We start from the raw sequence: 20,927 nt of genomic DNA, 5'->3' as shown, positions 1-20,927 counted from the left end.
TCAATTCAGCAGCTGAAAAATGACCCTTGCTCCTCAAACTGGTCAAAGTCCTCACTAACACCCACACACGCACGTAGTGTATACAGGACAATGTGATTGTGTGTCACTGTTTAGACTGTGTGTAATCTATGTTTAAAGTGTACCTATCCTCCGCCACCCCCCAATTCCTGTTAAATCCCACAACATCCACCACACCCTTCATTTGTTTGTCAACACATCTTTAAATAAAGTTTCTGTGGTATTTAAACGCCCCCATTCTCATATTTTTGCCCGCTCACACACACATGCAAGTTTGAGTTTGTCCCTCTCCGACTCTCTTTGCCCCCAGCCACTGGATGTATTCTGGGCAGTGTGTTTGTGTGCCAGAAGGAGGAGACAGCCCCATTAAATGGATCCAGCATCTGCTTCTCATTTTCCCCCATGCCAACAATGTTCAGATCAGAAACATTCCCCTGGTTAAGTAGGCTAAGTCTTCGAAAGAGAGGAAGAGTACACAAAAAACACAAAGAAGCAGAGACATTTCTTAAGAAAATATCCTTTCTTAATCCACCTCAAATACTCAATAGCACACATATTCCTGCAGGACTAATTATATAAATACAGATGACCGTCTCTGCTCTGCTGGTAAGAGGAGAAGCCGAGGCCAGGCTCTGTTCGGGGAGCTGGAGGGGGATGAGGTTTCAAGGGGGAAAATGGGAGGGAAATGGACATTTGTTACACAAGGCAGGACGGGACAGGACGTTAAGATAAACACTGGAACAAAAATAGCGACAGAAAGCGACAGAGGCACTGGCAGTAAATAATTCATAGATAGTCTATCTGAGTGCATAAGCTATATTTAAAAAAATAGAAATGGAGCGAGATGGGGAAAGAGAGCGACGGAGGAGAAAGATGACATGAGGGGAGAAAAATTGCAACCACATCCTGAGTGAAGAAATATTCAAAAGGTCAGCGATCATCTATAGCAAACGACTCGGCCTGTCATCGCTGAATGCAAACAGAGGGGAGCCTGACAGCCAGACATTGCCTGAGTGTGCATGAGTCTGCACACTTTAGTGTGTATGCGTTGTAGGTTAAAGGTAAAATCAAGAAGGTGTCTGAAAACAATTTCTGAAAGCTTCATTTTGACTAACTGTGACAGCCTTATGTGTGTTGTGTGTGTGGTGTGTGTGTGTGTGTGGTGTGTGTGTGTGTGTGTGTGTGTGTGTGTGTGTGTGTGTGTGTGTGTGTGAGACCAACCCCAGTATTGGATGCAGCACTAGACAGTGTGGTTTGTCCAGGCCCTGGATGACAGCATTTTTGAAGGAGCCGTCCAATCTGGCAACATTGATCTGTTTCTTATTGGCATCATAACTGGTCCAGAACAGGTTCCTGGACACCCAGTCCACTGCCAGGCCGTGAGCGTTGGGCAGATCTGGAAAAAGATAAGCAACATACATACAGAGCTATTAATCAACTTCTCAGTCAAGGCATGCTTCTTTGTTCTGACCTACAGCCACTGATTTAGTTCGCTGAAATAATTACTGTCACTAACAGATTTCATCAGCTGTAGCTAGCTAGATAATTAATGCTCACTCTGTGATGACTCTGTGGTTGAAAACTTTGTCTCGTTTGAAATTGAGAGCCATGTAAAAGGGTCTTAAATATGCATATTGATGGTTGCACATAGCATGATGACATCATGAAAAACGATGGAGACTAAAACTACATGTCCAGTCAAAAGACACTACCCTCCAAATAAATCTGGAACTTATGGATTTGTTTGAATTTCAAAAAAAATGTATTAAAGTATTTAATAAAATGCAAAACTTTCTCAAATCTGATGAGAAAATGAAAACCTAAAAATGCAGAATAAATACAGAACAATAAACAATAAAGAAGAAACAATAAATACAGAACAAATACAGAACTGTGAGGGAAAACAATTTGAAATCAACTTAATTTCTTTTTGTTTTTTTCCTAACGTTCTTCTTACAAGGGCATTGTTTACTGCAATGAACAGTGTCTTCTTGGAAGGAAACAAAAAAATCCAATAATGAGCTTTAAATCTGGTATTCTATTGTGTTCATACCAGCAGAGACCACAGTCTCAACTCCAGTGCCATTAATGAAAGCTCTCTTGATGGTCTGGGTGCGGACGTCTGACCAGTAGATACGGTGCTCCAGAGCGTCATAGTCCACCACAGTCACATTGTCAATGTCAGGCACGGTGAAGGAGATGATGTAGTTGTAGTAGGGGTTGTCGATGTCCACTCCTCTGATCTCAATCTGGCGAGCATACAGCAGGAACTGACGAGACTCTGTAGGGTTTGAAACATGTTGACATGCATCCTTCAGTAATTCTCAAAACCTTTAACATTTAATTAGGGGTAATCAGGAGTTAAATCCAGCTTCAGGTCAAAAGTCAAATGCATGAGTGCACCATAATGCTAAAACTTTGGGGATAGGTGGTTGAAGCATGGATGGGTGCATCTGCGCATTATTCCCGCCACTTGAACAAACAGTTAATCCAATTGCATCTTTGACTCTAATGATTGTGTCTGTCTGGCTGGCTAACTCAATAGCACAGCCATGACAGGGAGAGTGAATTCAATCAGTGCAGATAAGTTAGAATTGCAATGGTCTCAACAGTCCTATCATCACTTAACTGTGTGCAACCTAAATGATGGACAGGAAGAGAGGGATAGAGACGTAGAGAGGGGGAGAGTAATGACAGTGGCAGGTTGTATCGGCCAGACTACCGGAGGAGGTGGATGCGGAGGGTTGAGGCTGATGCCTGCATCGACAGAATGGGGCTCTCCATTCCATTACCCCTGAAGATAATAGAAAGTGCTGCCCTGAATACTAAACTCACACACTAAATAAACAGGCTCGTTCTCACTTTTCACGGACAGACACTTCAATGCGCTCCAAAGCTGTCACGCACCTCAAAGTGAAAAAAGTCTTGATTGTTCTTTCCTCTCTCTCACACACACATGCACACAGGCACACATGAACAAACCTACACACGCACGCGCAAGCGTGTGTAGGTTTGTAGTGTGTAGGTACGCGCGCACACACACACACACACACACACACTCCCATAGATGGAATGAACAATTCTGCAGGGATAGGGATTACACTATAGCATTCAACTTGACAGGACAAGCAGAGGGGAAAATTGTCTGCTAGCTCAAAGAGGAATCAAAGAGTATGCTTTCTACAGTAACTGTATTTATGTACGTGTGTTGCCGCTTACCATAGCAAGTGCGTTTGTCAAGGCCCAGCTTCATGAGGTGAGGGCAAGCACAAGAGAACGTCTGATTGTAGTTGATGAGACATAGATGAGAGCAGGGCTCCTTGCCATCTTTAGCCACACATGGGTTAGGAGCTAGGGAGAAGGGAGTAAAAAAAATAAAAACTGTATGTAGTATAACATCTAATAACATCTAATAAATAGGCATGTGTAATATTGAGTTGTCAGTCACATAATGTATATACTAGGTGTAAAGGAAGAAACTAGTTGCTTCTGTAGCTGTATCAACGTTTCTGAGCATTCATTTTAAATCTGCAGGCCGACAGTATGTGTACGCTCATGTGTGTGTTTCTCACCCTGTGGCTGTCTGGATGGATGGTACACCTGAAGATCAAAAGGTTGCGTGTTTGTTCTCTGTACCACAGTGACGTTGCTTCCTGTCCACTTGTTTGCTTTTGCCAGCGTGTTGGTCCTCCAGTCCGTCCAGTACACCTCTCCGCCATACATAGTGACGGCAAAGGGATGCGATAGATACTCATGTCCCCTCAGAACCTCAATCAGCCCAGAACCATCATACTTGGCTGAATAAATGGCATCAGACCTGCATATAGCACAACTTTTCAATTAATTTCCAGGTATGACTGAAATTTACCGCATGCACATCAAATAAAGCGGTTTGTGTTATGTCTGTTTGTGTGTTTGTGTCAATTTATGACCTGGCATCGATCCAGAGGATGCGGCGCTCTAGATAATCTACAGTGAGTCCATTTGGCCAGCCTCCATTGCCTGTTTCCTTGTGGATGGTCTTCCTGCCTTCTCCACTCATAGATGCAGCTTCAATCCTGGGCAAGCTGGCATCCCAATCAGTCCAGAAGAGGATCCTGCAACATCATGGCACAACATGGACATGCAGTTAATAAAAGATTAAGGTGCAACAGGTTCAGGATGGTATCATTTTACTGTTTAGTAGTAATGGTTATAAGTGTAATGTGTGTAACCTAAATGTGTGTGTGTGTATATATATATATATATATATATATATATATATATAATATATATATATATATATATATGTATATCTCAGCAGGAGGTATATTACGGTAAGCATACCCATCCCGGGGATCTAGGGCGATAGCTCGAGGGTGCTCCACCTCCCCAGCCAGCAGTGTGGTCCTCATGGTGCCGTCCAACTTGGCCACCTCTATCTGATCCAGGTTGCTTTCCACCCAGTAAATGTTTCCTGCTATCCAGTCCACTGCCAAACCCTCAGGGGTAGCAAGCCCATACTGGATTACCACATCGAAGCTGGTTAAAGCTAAGAGGACAGATAAAAAAGGATAAATGGTCAACACGTTTTGTTTTGTTTTTTTGTATTGTATGTCTTTTCTAAACGTCTTTACTAACCTGACTGAAAGATTACATTTTCCCTTTTCTAATGAGAACTACAATGGCAGTTTAAACTTTACTGTGTTTTTATCCTTGAAAATTTAAACTGATTGTCATTAATTTTGATTGTGTGTGAAATCTATCTCACTTTTAACATAGTGGAACAGAAAAAACATGCAGCACGTGTGGATAAATGTTTTTGTATCACCCATCTAAGTTTAAAACTGCCAGAGAAATCTGAATCTATATTATATCTTACAACTCAATAAAATAAACATTCCTCTGGGGCATTTAAGTTTCTTAATGAATTCTCACAGTATTTCAATAAATATGGATAAAGGCTTTGAAGGCTGAGATTTGCCACTGGCAACATTTCAGATTGCACTGTAACCCAAAGCACTGATACGCTTTGCTTCAGTATTTACAAATTATGTAAATTTAATCAACCTATTTAGACTCAAAGCTAGCATTGCATCACAAACTGTATTCATGTAATCAAATGGTAAGATGCTGTTTGGGAGAACACGTCAGCACGATGAATGAAAACATAAATAAATACAGTAGTGGCTCAGCAGGGGGAGTGCTACTAGAATTACACAGTGGGCCTTAAAAAAAAATATGTGGGGCCTTGCAGGGCTAAAACGTGACATTTTCCAGTCTCTTTTTATCCCTTTCATTTTCCACAGGGTGCCTAATCAGAGGGACATGTCTAATTATTTGAGATGAGTCCTTATCCTGTCTGGAGCAATGAAAACACACACTTACTGTATGTAGCCTATTGGTTGTGCTAAGTAAACGTGGCACACAACAACCACTTGCACAGACAAGTACATAAATGCCTCACGACTTAAATGTTTACTTGTACATATGGCTTGCTCATTATTACTGCTGCGGTGATGGAAGGCCGTTTTTGCCATGCACACTGATCATGATTGACTGGTCTGGCCTTTGTGAAACCACATCTGATTTTCTGCTCACAATAAGCTATATTAACACCATTAACAGTGCAGCTTTACATGCTGAAATCTTACTTATTTTACTGAATATTCTTGCCCGCTGGGCACTGTCACAACTAAATAGATATAACTGAAATTCCAATAAATACAGATGGTTTACCTCAACAGAACAACATTATATGTCCCCAGTATGCAATACCACATTGTATGACTCATAAAAGTCTCTCTAATCCACCTTGCTCTCAACACTTTGGCTTAGAACATTGAATATTACAAATGTTTATCTTCACTTTATCTAATGGTGCTGTCTTAATCAAATGTAATGAAAATCCCCTGATGTGCACTGATACAATATCTATCCAGTGATGAAGACCATGTGATGTGGCTGAAAACTCTGGGAGAATTGGAGAAGAGGGTGGACCTTAAAAATTAATGTATATTTAATCCTAGATGGTACAAAAAAATATTTAAAGGATACTGACTGCGTTAAAAATGCTCACCTCCATTCTCTGACAGTTTCCCTCGATAGATCTTGTCCTCAACCACATCAGTCCAATAGAGGGCGCTCTGGCTGAGATGAAAGTCCAGGGCAATGGTGTTCCTCAGGCCTGGTACCAACACACTGAACTCGCCTTTATTCAGATCAATGCGCCGGATCTCGTGTCGGTTTGAGAAAATGATAAAGGGTTTGAAAGGATCTGTGGGGAGATGAACAGAAAAGATCAGTGGCCATCTTTTTAAAAAAACAAACAAACAAACAAACAAACAAACAACTAAGCAGATGGTAAAGGGTTAAAACCCTCTGCTTGGTCACCGTTAATTGTTACTCAATATACTACAGAGCATCTCTGCTCCACAGCATGGGAAACATCACAGCCATGTTCCACTGTGGTGTGTGACTTGACAAAGGGGCTGTGTTGAAAGTGGCTCTAATCCTGGGAAGTGTAAATAAGACAGGAGTTATCTGTATCCTAACAGGCAGCCAGATGAATGACACGGTGCTGGTGGCTAGTCTCTAAGACCCGGTAGGGAAGAGCACAATCATAAATTTACATTTCCTCATTGGCTAGTTGCTGCAGGGAGAGAGGACTAAATTCTTTAATACATTTACAATACAAGAAATGATAAAATTCAAAGCTGATTTACTGGGACTGGGCAGTTTCCGTTTGTTAACGTCTAATGACTGAACACAAAGTCTGTTCTTCACTATATTATGTAATATTCCAAAGTCTTTCTTTTCATAAAATAATAGTGACAGCTAGAAAATGCCCAACCAATCTTTTTTATGTTTTCTCAGTTATATACTCATGTGGACAGCATTTAAGATCTTCTTCTTTCTGTCTCCAGTGCTTTGTCTGTTGTCCAAAGAAGTATCACATTTTGGCATACGGCGTCTTCTCTAACCACAGTTTCCTGCCAGAGCGGCCTCTCCTTTGGTTGATCCCAAACCCACACCGCTTCTTAAACTCTGACAAAGCCCAGAACTCAGTCACTTCTCTAGCTTACTGTACGGCTACCATCAATCAAGTATTAAAATTCTTCACTAATGTCTCCACCATCTCCCCTTCTTATACTTATTCCACGGTCTTACACCCTTACCTGTGCTTTTGCAGTTCTCCATGTCAGGCTCCAATTCCCAGCCTTCATAACAAGAACATTTCACACTGAACTTGTCCTGCTCGCAGCGCTGACTGCACTTAAGGTGTTTGGCACAGAAGCTCTGGATTTGACAGGTCTTGTTGTTAGGCCCTAACTCCATGCCCAGTGGACAAGAACAGATCACCCCCTCACCAGGGGCCACTGTGCAGTTATGGCTGCAGTCGCCATTGTCAAGTGAACACAGGTCTGTAAAACAGAGAAAAATCAGATAAGGTACTGTATAGCTACACAGAACTGTTACTTAACCCCTGAAGACATGATTTATGATGTAGTTTTACTCGCTATTATGGCGTTCCTTGTTCTGAAACACAGCCTGAGCACTGTTGTCTCTTACCGCAGAGTTTCTCATCAGAGCCATCTGGGCAGTCATCAGTGCCATCACAAAGTTTCTCAGCAGGCAGGCAGATGGTGGAGTCATTGGCACACACATGGTGAGAGAGCTTACACACCAGCACCTCACAGTTGTCCTCGTCGGAGTTGTCCTCACAGTCGCTGTCACCGTCGCACACCCAGGCTTTGCTTATACAGCGTGCTATGGACAGTAGGCAAAGTGTTTAGTGGGCAAAACTTTAAAATGACTTTATCTGATTTGATGTACTTCCCATTAGTTTAAAGTTTACTATCCTCACCTGAGTCCCTGCAGCCAAACTTGACAGCTGGATCGCACATGTGTGTGACGCCCTCACAGTTCTTCTCGTCGCTCAGGTCCATGCAGTCAGTGTCTCCGTCACAACGCCAACGCAGGGGGATGCACAGGCTGTCCATCCGACACTGAAACTCATCTGCATGACAACCTCCAGGGGGACGAGTGGCTGTGGAGAAAAAGACGTCATGAGACACAGCCTTGTGCAGAAACAATGTTCAGCATCAAAAGACTGTGAAAACAAAAACTAATGAGCTGTCTGTTGGAAATCTGGATGGCAACAAGTCTTAGCAATGGGAAATACTGAACAGATTCAAGTATGCATTCAGAGGGTCACTGTTTTTAGTCATACACACCAGCTGCCAGTTTATCACCAGCAGCAACTCATAGTTATGATCATCTAATCTTGCCACAAATAAAGGCAACTGAGATGAGAAATTGACTTAATGCACTATAAAACCATACCAGGTATGGTCTGTTCATAGATTTTATACACATTTAAGTTATGTAAGTTGCTTTAATTACAGTGTATGGCATCCTCCTGCAGGTGTGCTATATGAACAAGGACGGGAAGTCAACACCAACACAAAACCAACACTCTTTGAGAACAGGTGCAGGCTGAAAACATGACTGCACAAAGCCTAATTAGTATAAAGACATGCTTTTTTTTGTAGATAACATGTCTCGTGACATAATGACATAAGAAAAGACCAAAAAAAAGTTGCTTGACTATTGGAAAGCATAGTTGCAAGCATGGTGGTCTATACACATTTCTTATAAATCCTTTTGTGCTATTTCCTAAATATAATAATCTGCTGCTGTGATGAGTTTCCTAACTGTCCCACCTGATCGGCAAGTTAAGAAACTGACCCTGATTTGTGCAGTTTGCGTGTGTCTCGTCGCTGTAGTCCCCGCAGTCATTATCTCCATCACAGGTCCAGTAATCTGGGATGCAGCGGCCGCTGTTACACTTGAACTGAGCGCTGGAGCAGGAGTGACTACAGCCTGCCTCATCGCTGTTGTCCCCGCAGTCGTTATCTGAAAAACAAACACCGTCAAACAACACCCACCCTCTCACATCATGAGGCGCCCACTGCCTCAAAATAAAAAAATATATAAATATATATATATAAAAATTTATGCAGAAAGTCATCACTTTTCTTTTTTCACAATTAACACACTGACAGTGAAAACAATGGACTACAAATGAAACAGAACATGATAGATGAGAGAGTAAATAATGACAGAAACTGCATAGATCAGACCATGCACCATGAGGAAATGTACCAAGCGCTGATACAATGAGCTTGGCAGCAGAGCATCATAAGCACTTTTATACCCATCCTAATCTATAACCTTTAGTGCCTTTTACAGCAGTTTATTTCATAGTAATCTATTCTGTGCTTAAAATACCTTTTTATCATTCAAACTGGCACCTATTAAATATATATTGAATTAAAGTGAGTTTTAATAATTTAATGGCTAACAACAACTACATTGTATTCCGTTGACAACAGATTGAATCTAATTTAGCTTCCAACCTGTGTGCAGAAGACTAAAGTATATAAAAGGCAGCAGTATTGGCCTCAGCTTGTGGCCATGTTCAATTAGTAGAAAAGCAGTCCAAACTGTTTCTGAGCCAGCTTGGCCAGTCCTAGAACTACAGTAGGCTAGCATCATGGCTGTTGTGGTGCATGTTGATCTATGCACTAACCGGTCAGGTTTGGACAATTCAACTCATCAGAGCCGTCCCCACAATCCTTTTCTGAAAGACAGAACCAACGGAAGACAGCAGAGTGGGAAAACAGCACAACACGGAACAACAAAACCAACAACACAGTACAACTAAAGACGGAAGAAACAGAAAAGGTAAAAACACAAACGTACAAGGTGAAAAAAAGAAGAGTGTGTGCCATTATGATGGTGGTGGCAAAACATGCACAGCAAACTTGTGACAAAGGAAAGCAAGGAGTTGCCATTGTAAACAGGCACATCTAAGAGAAGGGGATGAGAGAGAAAAAAAAATGACACTAACCATTATCGCAGCGCCAGTTTATGTTGATGCAGCGTCCGTTGTTGCAGGTAAACTGGGTGAGGGGGAAACATGTGGGGTATGCTGTGGACAAAAATAGAGTTTATACACATAAACAACATCTACAAACAGTTAGAAATCATCCTCCAACTATAGACCAAACCACTGAAGTAGACCAACCACAGGAAGCAGGTTCATCTGACCGATCACCGCAGTCATCGTCCAGGTCACATGTCCAGGAAATAGGGATACAGCGCCCACTGGCACACGAGTACTGATTAGGCGGGCAGGTACGAGCTAACAGACAACACAGTGGAGTTAATTTTCCTTGTGAACAATTAAAAAAAACGAAAAAAAGACCTGTCAGATTTCGATATGGAGTATGCTTGTTTGTGTACCTGAGCAGGTGGTGTTGGATTCGTCCTCGTCATTCCCGCAGTCATTGTCCCCATCACACAGCCAACGCAAAGGGATGCAGCGGTTGTTCTTGCACTTAAATCTGTCTGTGGGGCAGGTGTGCTGGTCTGGAGAGAAGAAAGGATGAAGAAGAAGGAGAAAAACAGAGAAAAATGAGAAGCCATGTGGGGAGAGACAATATGTAGTGTAGTCCCATATACACAAGATTAGCACACATAAACACACAATCACAAGATTCAGAGTCATTTCATTCTGGCATCACCAGACTGTCAAATTCAGACATCAGGAGGTCATCTGAGTCAGTACCAACAGGAGGGGTAGATTGTTTCACAACAATGTTAGATGTATGTGTATGTGTGTGTGTGTGTGTGTGTGTGTGTGAGTGCACGGCAAAGACTCACGGCACAGCTCAGGAGCCTCGTCGCTGTTGTCCAGGCAGTCGTTGTCTCCATCGCACTTCCAGCGCTCCTGGATGCAGCGGTTGTTCTTACAAGCAAACTCCCCAGCCTGGCACTGAGGAGGGGGTACGTAAGATGGGTTGGCTGAAGAAGGAATAGTTGAAGAAAAGGAGGAATAAAAGGAAAGTGAAAAATGAGGACATTGAGGACATGAAAGCACAGTTTTGAATGACCAAAAAACTGAGGGGATTTGTGAAAAATTTCATTAAAAGAAAAGTAGAAATCCATTAGTCAAAATCCACTGCACCCATAGTAGACTGAAGGTGAGCTGGCTAGATATTTCAATGTAATTTGTCCCCAATACATGGGGTGGAAAAAGTTACAGCAACACTTACAATTAACAGTGCTGCAATGATTACATTTGATTTAAAAATACCAAGGAATATACTAGGAACTCCTTCAATGTTCTAGGCTTAAAAAGACAAAATTCATTGCAGAGTGTATATTGGACTGCATTATATTGTTGCCACCCCCTGTATGTCTGCATTTGTTCAAGTATTTTTGTCAAGAAGTTCTAACAAAACACACTGTCTGAGTCACATAGCTTGAGTCATCATGTCCAACATACTGGAAATAAAACCTTAAATGTGTTATGGAGCTAAATTAGTGCCATGAGAAATACTCTTTGGTCTCCCATGCACAAACAAAGCATTCATGTTTGAATTTACCTTTGCAGCTGGTGTTGTCAGCTGGGTCTAATATTTGGTCTTCTGCACAGGCACACTGCCTGCCTCCTGGTATGGCCAGACACAGACTGGTGCAGCCGCCATTGTACACACGACACACATTAGAGCCTGTGGATGAATGAACATAAATGTGTAGATAAGGGTTAACACAAAATAGCACCAATTATGCCTCATGTACTGTCTTTGGACAATCATCATTTCTAGATTAACATAGATGAATAGAAATTTCCAAGTACCTTGCTGCTGCTGAGCATCGTACATGCGGATTTCAAAGATGGGTGGTCTCTCATTGCGCAGCAACGTGGTGGTGCCAGTGCTGGTGTCCAACTTGTAAATGCTGCCACTACGATACTCGTTCCAGAACAAAAAGTGTTTATAGTGGCACAGACCAAAGGCGTGGCTCAGTTCCTGACCTTCATACACCGTCTAGGGATGTGAGAAAAGCAATAAAATGGCAAGTAAGCTAAAAAAAAAAAAATATACACAGTACTATGTGTTCCAAATTTCTGTTCAAAACATGTTTGGATTATTTTGTGGTGGCAGTAAAATGTGATGTGAGGGACCTTCTTTGTTTTCTACTAGTTACTATTTGTACTATATTTATTTTATGAGCAAATAAAATAGCAATAGTGGTTCAAAAAAACAGATCCCTAATCAATGTGGCCCTAATATACAGTTTTCAGTGGTATTTAGAGTATATGACTAACTGTCAAAGTGTCATTCATTTTAATCAACCATAACATTATACATTTTAAATGCTAAAAACAACACCATAAAACCGAAATAAAACCAACACACAATCAATTTAGCCACAAGGAGTGACCCGTATTAAAAGGGCTCAAGCCCAAAGACTATGAACTGCATTGTGGTGGACCACCCACACTCTTGCTTTGCTTTAAAATTCATTCCTTATTACCTTACTCACAGCTCGTCAGACCCTATCAGAATAATCCCCTGCCTTCATTCCTGTGACTCCACCTCTAGATCACAGTAAAATAATCCGGAGAATGGCGGGTGATTTCTGACCTTGCGCTCGGAGCTGTTATTAAGGTGGACCATCTCAATGCGGTCGTAGTAAGCATCCACCCAGTAAAGGATGCCCTGCGGGATGTCCAGGCTCAGACCGTTGGGCCACAGCACCGTTTTGCTGGTCAGGAACACGTTTCTGTTAGAGCCGTCCATCCAAGCCCGCTCAATTTTTCCTCGCTTGCTCTCCTTAGGGTCCTCCTCCCAGTCTGTCCAGTACATCCACCTGAGAAATCAACAAGGTAATTCTCATTGCTATATGGCTCATCATATTTGATGGGTCATCTTCAAGGACCTCTTGGCAATAGATGCCCTAAAGCGCACAACACTAACACAAAGTGTTTGTCACCAGTTACTTTAGCACCTGTCAATTTCCTTCACAGATCAAGGCTGTGAGCACTGGCTGTCCCCCCCCCCCCCCTCGGCTGGAATGTGACTAACATTAGCATTAGCTTTTTTAATATTTCCTTATCCATCTGCCACCTTCTTCTGCTTTCCTTTCTGTTAATCCCTCCTTCTCCTCTCTGAGCCTGATTGATTACAGGCATTAGTGGAGGCAAGTGTCGTTCCTCTGGGAAGTGTGTAGACACACATCACTCTGTCGCTACCAATCCATAAAATGTGTGCATATTTATGACCGTGTGCTTCTCAAGAGAGATCCCAGGAGGTCATATCAATAAGACCCATCCAGACACGGCAAGATTAAAAGCTATTTGAAGGAGCGCAAGAGAAATATGGGTGTGTGTTAAAACGCTTGTGGAGGAAATCCACCATGTAATGCACAAAATGCTCCATCTGTTTTAATAAATAGCGTGAGATAAGTGAAATCAAAAGGGACGCTACATTTCAGGGTGGTAATGGTCAACAACACAGATGTGATAAAAATTATAAAAGGCTCTCTGCTTGAAATTGTGAAGAGACAAAAACGAGGTAGGTGATAAAACCGAAGAAACAGCTCATACACAGAGATGAGTGAAACTGAGACAGAAAGAGAGTGGCAAGAGATTTGCTGAGAGGTGAGTGACAGAGCAGCTGTAATTATTTCACTTAAGACATCAGATAGCTGACCAGAAGAAATGACCACCTATCATCTCTCACGGTATGTTGCCTGACTACAAATAAGCACACAGACATGCATTATACATTTCTGTAGTTGGTACTTCATTAAATGGTCACCTTATAGTCAGAATAATTGTAACTGCTATCTTACACTCTATTGTACCTGAACTGCGCCACACATGTGCAACTCATAACCTTGTATCCATTTTCTCTGGAACAAAACCATCCAACTCCACCACTCTCGCCATTTCTTTTTCTTCCTTACCCGTGCAGAGGATCCACTACAATGGCACGAGGGTGAGTCATTTTTCCCTCAATGAGGGTTTTGCGTGTCTGTGAAGCCTTTTCTAGCCGAGCCACACTGATGGTTTTCTTAGGCCCATCATCTGTCCAGTACAAGTTGTTAGCCATCCAGTCCACAGCAATGCCCTCTACTGTGTGGATTCCTGAGACAAACACATACTGTTGGTGAGAAGATACCGACTAAAAAGTGTAAATCTAGATTTTAATTGTGTGACTTTTAGCTTTAGTATTACTGCCTGCTGTTTTTTTTATTATGCAGACTTTTAAATGTTAGATTTGTGGAAAGCAGTTCATGCTCAATGGGATAATCTGGACAAACAGAGGTTAATCAATTAAATATGTTTGTGTCACCATACTTCTGAGCTTGCAAAATCATTTTAAAGTCATTTTTATGGGCCAGTTTTGGTTCTGCTTTTACAGCCAAAACCATTTTCAAGAATTCATACTTAAAACTTGTGTATGCATGTGTAACCTTGGTGTCACCTGGTAATAATAAGTAATTCACACAATCTAAAGAAGTTTATGCAACTTTTTTCTGCACAAACTTTAATTTCTCATGCTGAGTTTTTTTCACGTTTACTAGATTTCTGAAAACCATTGCAGTTGCAGTTTAAACTTAGCTCTTATATCTTTCATCTACACATAATTTGGGTTTTTCTCAAATGAGCTGTTACATTACACTACCTTCCTTCACAATGGTATCCCTCTCTGTTCCATCAATCTTCTGTCGCCCGATGATGTAGCTGGTGGCGTCGGCAAAGTAAATGAACTCGCTCTCAGCGTGAAAGTCCAGAGCTCTGGGGTTCATCAGATTCTCTATAGGGATCATGTACTCATCAGGCACCTTGGCATTCATATCCATGCCCCTGATGACCCCTGGGCGACCTTTACCATAGACCAGGAAAAGCTCATGCTCAGGTTCTGTAGAAAAAAAGGAAGACAAAGGACTGAAGCTAAGACTTGAATTTATATGTACACATCTAAACAAAGGCAGTTGACACTAAACTTCTTTCACCCTCTCACCCAAGTCCTGTTGACAAATAATCAAATAATTAGATGGTGACTCGTATTATTTTTTTCAGCAAATAATGTGAATTGATTAAACAAGTCAATAACATGCAAGATCAGCAAAAGCCTTGAAAAATGAAAATTAAGTAACTTTCAATTGGCAGAGAGAGAGGAGGAGGTTGCATTTTCTTAAATTAATGGTGTCATTTACAAGGACAGTCTATTCTCAGCATGTACCCCTGACTGCAGCCCCGCAGACCTCAATGTGGGCGGAGTTAAACGTTTAACCACGCCCCCTCAACGTTTAACCACGCCCAATCCGGCAGCATTTGACCCTGTCATTTCATCGTAATATCAGAGCGGCAATATCAGAGTGAATTAAGCGGTAATCGGACAGCCCTTCGGACAGCCCTTTTTCAATAATAAATAATGGAAGTAAGTGTGACTTTTATAGTTTCAAAAACAATTAAAAAAGCTGGTTATGTCTATTTTAATGTTTCTGCAGCTCAAGTTGAGCAGGCTGAGGTTCGGATTTGACGGCTAGCTACGTTCTTTAACTGTCTATGCTAGCTCCAAGTAAATATTATTAGTTTTGCGAGTTTTATAGATTTTTATTGTGTAGGAGATAGTGTGGAAATTATTATTATTATGCTTTTACGAGTTTTATTGTGTACGTCCGTCAGACATTAGCGGCAATATCAGAGTAAAATTAATCGGACAGCCCTTCGGACAGCCCTTTTTCAATAATAAATAATGGAAGTAAGTGTGACTTTATAGTTTCAAAAACAATTAAAAAAGCTGGTTATGTCTATGTATGTCTATCTAACATGAATTATTACACTAAAGTAACAGCATGCCTCGGTAGGAAATAACTTCAGTCTTTTTTTACATGACAGACGTTTTGTGTTGATTCAAACTATTGGGCAGTGTGGTTGAAAACTTAAAACAATTAAACAGAATTGTGAAATATTCTGCCTCGTGTTATGTACAGAACTAAACCATAATTTGTGGAATTATAAGATGGCTGACCACTGTTATAGTCTAAGCCTTAGGTCTATAGAGAAATGCGCTAGTGCAGCCATGTATGGTGCGTAATGGAGATTCCAAAGCGCTCTTCTTTGGTCAGAACCAAGGAGAGCGGTCGCCGTTGGTCCGATCTTTGCACCAAAACTTTCTACAATGCAACAACCTTTTTAAGGTCCGTCCTTTACACTGAAACTGTTTACAATGCAACAACATTGCAAAAACATATTTAAAGAGGATCAAGCTATTAAAATATCTATTATGTAAGCACAGAAAGTATAACAGTATATTAGTCAGTCATTTGTATTAGGTTTAACTTCATAACGTTTTTAAATTAAAGCCCACCCACAATTGGTCTGGCTCATCCGAAACTGGACTTAAATTTAAACTAATGTACTAATATCAGATAGCATTCAGTGGTATATGCACTGTAATAAAACTAATCCGATTACAACAAAAACAATTAATGAATAGGCAGTATTTTGTGACTTTGTAATAATGTTTTTGTTTTTTATGTATAGAGACACATTACAATCATACGTGGGGATGACCTCCCTAAATCCAGCAGCGACCTGTCATGTCCGTTCTGCAGGTACAGGGGGTCTTCCAAATGCCAAGTGGACTACCACATTAAGGGTCATGCCTCAGTCAGGCACAAAGGTATTACTTTTGAAATGTAGTTATTGAATACACTGTGATTAATTAATTACCCCTTACATTTACCCCTAAATTATAATGTTATCTCTTTCAGAGTTCACAATCATCAAATGTGGATTGGGTTGTCAAAAGACAACTCACTTTCACTGCTTGTATTGTCAAGTGACAATAATTAACAGGGCTCAATTTCTGAAGCACCTAATGGACCAAGATTGTCTAATGGCTCCTAATCAGCCCACCATGGACCGTGCAGATCCTCCACAGGCCACTGTCGCCCCTGCAGATCCTCCACAGGCCACTGCCGCCCCTCCAGATCCTCCACAAGCCACTGCCGCCCCTCCAGATCCTCCACAAGCCACTGTTGCCCCTCCAGATCTTCCAGATCTTCCACAGGCCACTGTCGCCCCTTTGTCGTCGACTTTTATCTACATCACAGTTCTTGACAGGCACTACCCAATAATCTAAAATTGGACAACTAATCTCACATTAAATGACATAGACCATTATATAAATTGAGATTCTATCAAGAAAATTTTGAAAATTCACTAGATTTTTAGCAATTTTTGGGACAGAATGCGTCTTCATTTCAAAACCAAACACCTGGACTCATGTCAGTGTATTAATCAATCTGCTGATCAGTATCCAAGGTATTGCATCAGATCCCAAAATTGTGTTTTTTCACTTGCAGTACTTGTTAAGGATGATCTAAAGATTCAGGTATATTGTTAATATGAAGATTGACCAAAAAAATCTTACACCCTACAAAGTTTACGTTATCTGAGGTACAACACATAGTAGCCTACAATTTCCTTTTATTAGAAATAAGCATAATAACAGTGTAGTTGGGACAGTTTTCAGACCAGCTGTGATGCAAGAGCCTCATTGGTTTTGGAAAATTATTGGGCTATTTATTTGATGTATTCAGTTTTAAGCAGTTGGTAAAATGTTTAGTTCATGTAAAAATATGAAATTGAACAGTTTCTATGAGCTTTAATGCTACGTTTGTGTTTTTTTCATCATATCAAATTTGTACTACTTTATCCAACCTTTACATCCTGTACAGTTTAATGTGATGTGTTTTTATTGCTGTTAAATAACTCAAAATATTTAAAAGAGCTTGTATATGTTAACATTTTAAGTGCCAAAATAATTATTCAAGAGCAACAATACATTTGAAACGTTTGAGGTTATTAAAATAAATTATATGCATTTTGTTAAAATCTTTTTCCTCTTATGTAGTTTGATCTGACGCTATAAATCAAACCACAGTGTATGCAAATTTCTTCTTATTGTTGTTGTTATTATTGTTGTATATGTTATTAAACTTATTTTTAGAATTATTGGTGTTATTCTATATAGATATATATATATAGTGTGCATATATACAGATATTATATACATTATATTATATAAAATATATGATATATTATAGTCTCATGATTCTTTAATTTTGATAACATTTAGAAAATCAGGTTACATTTGATTATGATAAATACACATTAAAATATATTACTTTTTCATACTTTAATGCATTATTACGATAATTAATGTTTTGTGAAATGTGTCAATATTGTATTTCATAATTAGTAAAACCAAAGATTAAGTTCATTATGTTTTAATCGCTGCATTTTGCCACATCCATTAAGGTTCTTGTCCCTCTTCGGACACCGTATTAAATGAGTTGGAGACTTGGAGACGTGGTTAAACGTTGAGGGGGCGTGGTTAAACGTTTAACTCCGCCCACATTGAGGTCTGCGGGGCTGCAGTCAGGGGCTTCTCATTCTCAGGAGGCAGATCAATATAATGTTATTGTTGGTTGATAGAATATTTAAAGCTTTCTCTGAACAAGCTGAATCAGGCTGACAGCTTTATGGCACGGTCAGCAGGGAGCTAGAGAGACAGACTTAGTTATGCTACTTTGTTCATAGCTCTTTCCCAGTCTGTAGCCCAGGGGAGAACTGCCGCCCTGATCCAACCTTGGCAAGACTTTGCCTTTAGGTCTACAGAGCTGAATCACTGTGGCTCCTGAGTTTAATACTTACAGTTCTGCTGGGAGTATGCACATATTTGTGCTGAATCTGCAGTATGCTATAGTGCAGTGGTTCCCAACCAGAAGTCCACTCCACAGCTGTCTCAAATGGGCTCATGTCACCCGCCCCACACTGACACCACCTGCCTTGTCCCAAATGTGCTCATTTTAATTTATTTTTAACTGGATGTTATTAAATATTTTGAATTATAGAAAAAGAAAATATTGTTACAATAATATTTTCATACAACTGAACTCTCAATGTTGAGGTCAGTTTAATCACATTTTAACTGTACTAATCTTGGAGTATTACCAGCTGGATATTTATCCATTCGGCCATTACTTTTAGATAACCACTATCTAATTTAACTATTTATATTGGGCTACTTTGAGCAAATATATTAATAATTAACTAATAGTTCTTATCTATTACTTTTAGCTTTAAACTATATTTTATTATTCATAGTTAGCTGTCACTTTCAACCTTTTACTTCTTTTAGTACTTTTAAGTTAGCTGAGCTAACTGTTTACACCTTTCTGCTTTCTTGCTTTTTGCTTGCTTACCAATGTTTTCTTCCCAAAATAAAAGTGTTAAATAGTTTCAGCTGTGTTACAGTTAAATCAAATTGCTCTTTTATTTATTTTTTCAAATTACTTGAGCTAGTTAGTCAACAATCTTTCCACATACCCTCAGCCAACTGCAGACGTACCCCCTGAGGTACAGGAGACTGTTATTCAGGAAAAACTGGTACAGTGGATGTCTTAACTGAACCTTAATCATTGTTTAATTACATGTATAGTCCTACTCACTTTTGCAGGACTTGCCATCGCTGCCCAGGCTAAATCCAGAGCGACAGCGGCAGGTCCGGGTCTTGTGGCCATTTCCCAGCAGACAGATGTCCGAGCAGCCTCCAGCCTTCCCGAACTGGTCCACCTCACATGCATGGCTACGTACTGGACACCAAGAAGGTGGAACATAAAGTCACTAAACCACAAGCATTAATACTGTATTTTGATGTGCGTTAGTGGTGGGAATCTCTTTTCACGATTCGATTCCGATTCAGTGGCCAACGATTCGATTCTAAACTGATCTTGATGAATCCATTTTTTTTATGTATACTTCCATGCGTGATTTAAAAACATATATGATACATGATGTACATTTAAATCTGAGTTTGCTGCTCAGTTTGTTAATCACTTCCTAGACAAAGCAGCAAGACAAAACTTGGATTTTTACACATATATTTGTCACATTATTACATTGTGAAGTATTAACGGAATGTTTTGTCTACTGAGGTTTCATTGTAGTCATTTCATGCTTAAGCTTTAAAGATGTTTGTGACTGTCCCCTTCTCTCACAGTAATCTTCCATGTCAGAGCTCAGTCATGTTTAAAGGTGGATAATTGGCTTCTTACAACATGAAACATGAGGTGGTCAGATGTGGTAAAGTAGATGAACAGCCTTTATGTGTTATTAGAATATGTATTATTCCTTTTGGCCATTATTGTGTGTGTTTTCTGTACTTTTGTCTAAACTCTAAGTTGTTGTCCCATCCTCTTTCAGTCACTTTGTTTCCTGATTTGTAAATGTCTGGAGACAGTAACTTGTAAATAAAAGCACTTTTTTTGAATCGATTATTAACTTATCTGCATCAAGCATTGAATTGTTCTAGAGAGAATTACGGTGCATCTAAGAATCGTATATTTTTCCCACCCGTAGTGTGCTTGCGCGTGTGTGTGTGTGTGTGTGTGGTGTGTGTGTGTGTGTGTGTGGTGTGTGTGTGTTGTGTGTTCTACCTGGAGGCTGGCGTCTTTGGTGGTAGACGTGCAGCGCTCCTCCCTTGTCCACCCTGGTTACTACTTGGTAGTCTGTGCTGTTGAAGCGGTTGACCCTGATCACACTGGTTTTAGGCTGCATGTTAGCGTTGTCTGAGTTGGTGGCATACAAGTAGTTTTCAAACACAGTCAGCCCGTACAGGTGCTCGATCTTGAAGAAAGAATATAAAAAGTGGGGAGATGATGGGACGGTTGAGGGACAGACTAAAGGAGAGGGAGATGATTCCAATGTACTCAAAATCCTAGTTTCACATTTTGTGAGTGTAACTTACGTATTATGTACCTTTACATATAGTCTGGATAAGAACTTACATTTACTTACATTTTCCATAAATTAACTTTTACTGACAGTCACAAAGTCACTGCTGCTCTTCATGATCAAAAGACAGATAAGTACTTGCTAAGAAATTTACATGATCTGAAGAAGGATGTAGCCAAAATACATCAGTGGTAGTAGTAGTAGTAGCGTAAACCAACAAAGTCTGGTGCAAAATCAATAGTTTGTCATTGATTTT

The 20,927-nt window shown here is 40.3% G+C and overlaps 1 protein-coding gene across 7 annotated transcripts in view; it reads right to left on the bottom strand.

Moving 5' to 3' along the window:
- Positions 1 to 20,927, bottom strand: part of LOC116688457 (low-density lipoprotein receptor-related protein 1) — a 91,251-nt gene that overhangs the window by 26,542 nt on the left and 43,782 nt on the right. For 3 of the 7 annotated variants that reach the window (XM_032514508.1, XM_032514510.1, XM_032514509.1), the window contains exons 9-31: positions 20,374 to 20,563; positions 19,387 to 19,530; positions 14,544 to 14,780; positions 13,822 to 14,002; positions 12,498 to 12,723; positions 11,708 to 11,897; positions 11,454 to 11,579; positions 10,729 to 10,869; positions 10,309 to 10,434; positions 10,091 to 10,207; positions 9,914 to 9,994; positions 9,593 to 9,643; positions 8,749 to 8,916; positions 7,865 to 8,047; positions 7,570 to 7,767; positions 7,176 to 7,421; positions 6,077 to 6,274; positions 4,345 to 4,549; positions 3,951 to 4,115; positions 3,591 to 3,835; positions 3,238 to 3,369; positions 2,072 to 2,299; positions 1,240 to 1,414 (exon numbers count right to left, since the gene is read on the bottom strand). In XM_032514508.1, the coding sequence (XP_032370399.1) occupies positions 1,240 to 1,414; positions 2,072 to 2,299; positions 3,238 to 3,369; positions 3,591 to 3,835; positions 3,951 to 4,115; positions 4,345 to 4,549; positions 6,077 to 6,274; positions 7,176 to 7,421; positions 7,570 to 7,767; positions 7,865 to 8,047; positions 8,749 to 8,916; positions 9,593 to 9,643; positions 9,914 to 9,994; positions 10,091 to 10,207; positions 10,309 to 10,434; positions 10,729 to 10,869; positions 11,454 to 11,579; positions 11,708 to 11,897; positions 12,498 to 12,723; positions 13,822 to 14,002; positions 14,544 to 14,780; positions 19,387 to 19,530; positions 20,374 to 20,563 (3,953 nt within the window). Of the gene's footprint in view, positions 1 to 1,239; positions 1,415 to 2,071; positions 2,300 to 3,237; positions 3,370 to 3,590; positions 3,836 to 3,950; positions 4,116 to 4,344; positions 4,550 to 6,076; positions 6,275 to 7,175; positions 7,422 to 7,569; positions 7,768 to 7,864; positions 8,048 to 8,748; positions 8,917 to 9,592; positions 9,644 to 9,913; positions 9,995 to 10,090; positions 10,208 to 10,308; positions 10,435 to 10,728; positions 10,870 to 11,453; positions 11,580 to 11,707; positions 11,898 to 12,497; positions 12,724 to 13,821; positions 14,003 to 14,543; positions 14,781 to 19,382; positions 19,531 to 20,373; positions 20,564 to 20,927 lie in introns of those variants that run through there. The other 4 variants (XM_032514511.1, XM_032514512.1, XM_032514513.1 and 1 more) reach the window with 2 other exon arrangements.

This window comes from Etheostoma spectabile, chromosome 4 (genome assembly GCF_008692095.1).
Source record: "Etheostoma spectabile isolate EspeVRDwgs_2016 chromosome 4, UIUC_Espe_1.0, whole genome shotgun sequence".
Taxonomy (NCBI): domain Eukaryota; kingdom Metazoa; phylum Chordata; class Actinopteri; order Perciformes; family Percidae; genus Etheostoma; species Etheostoma spectabile.
This window is presented reverse-complemented; position numbering and strand designations above follow the sequence as displayed.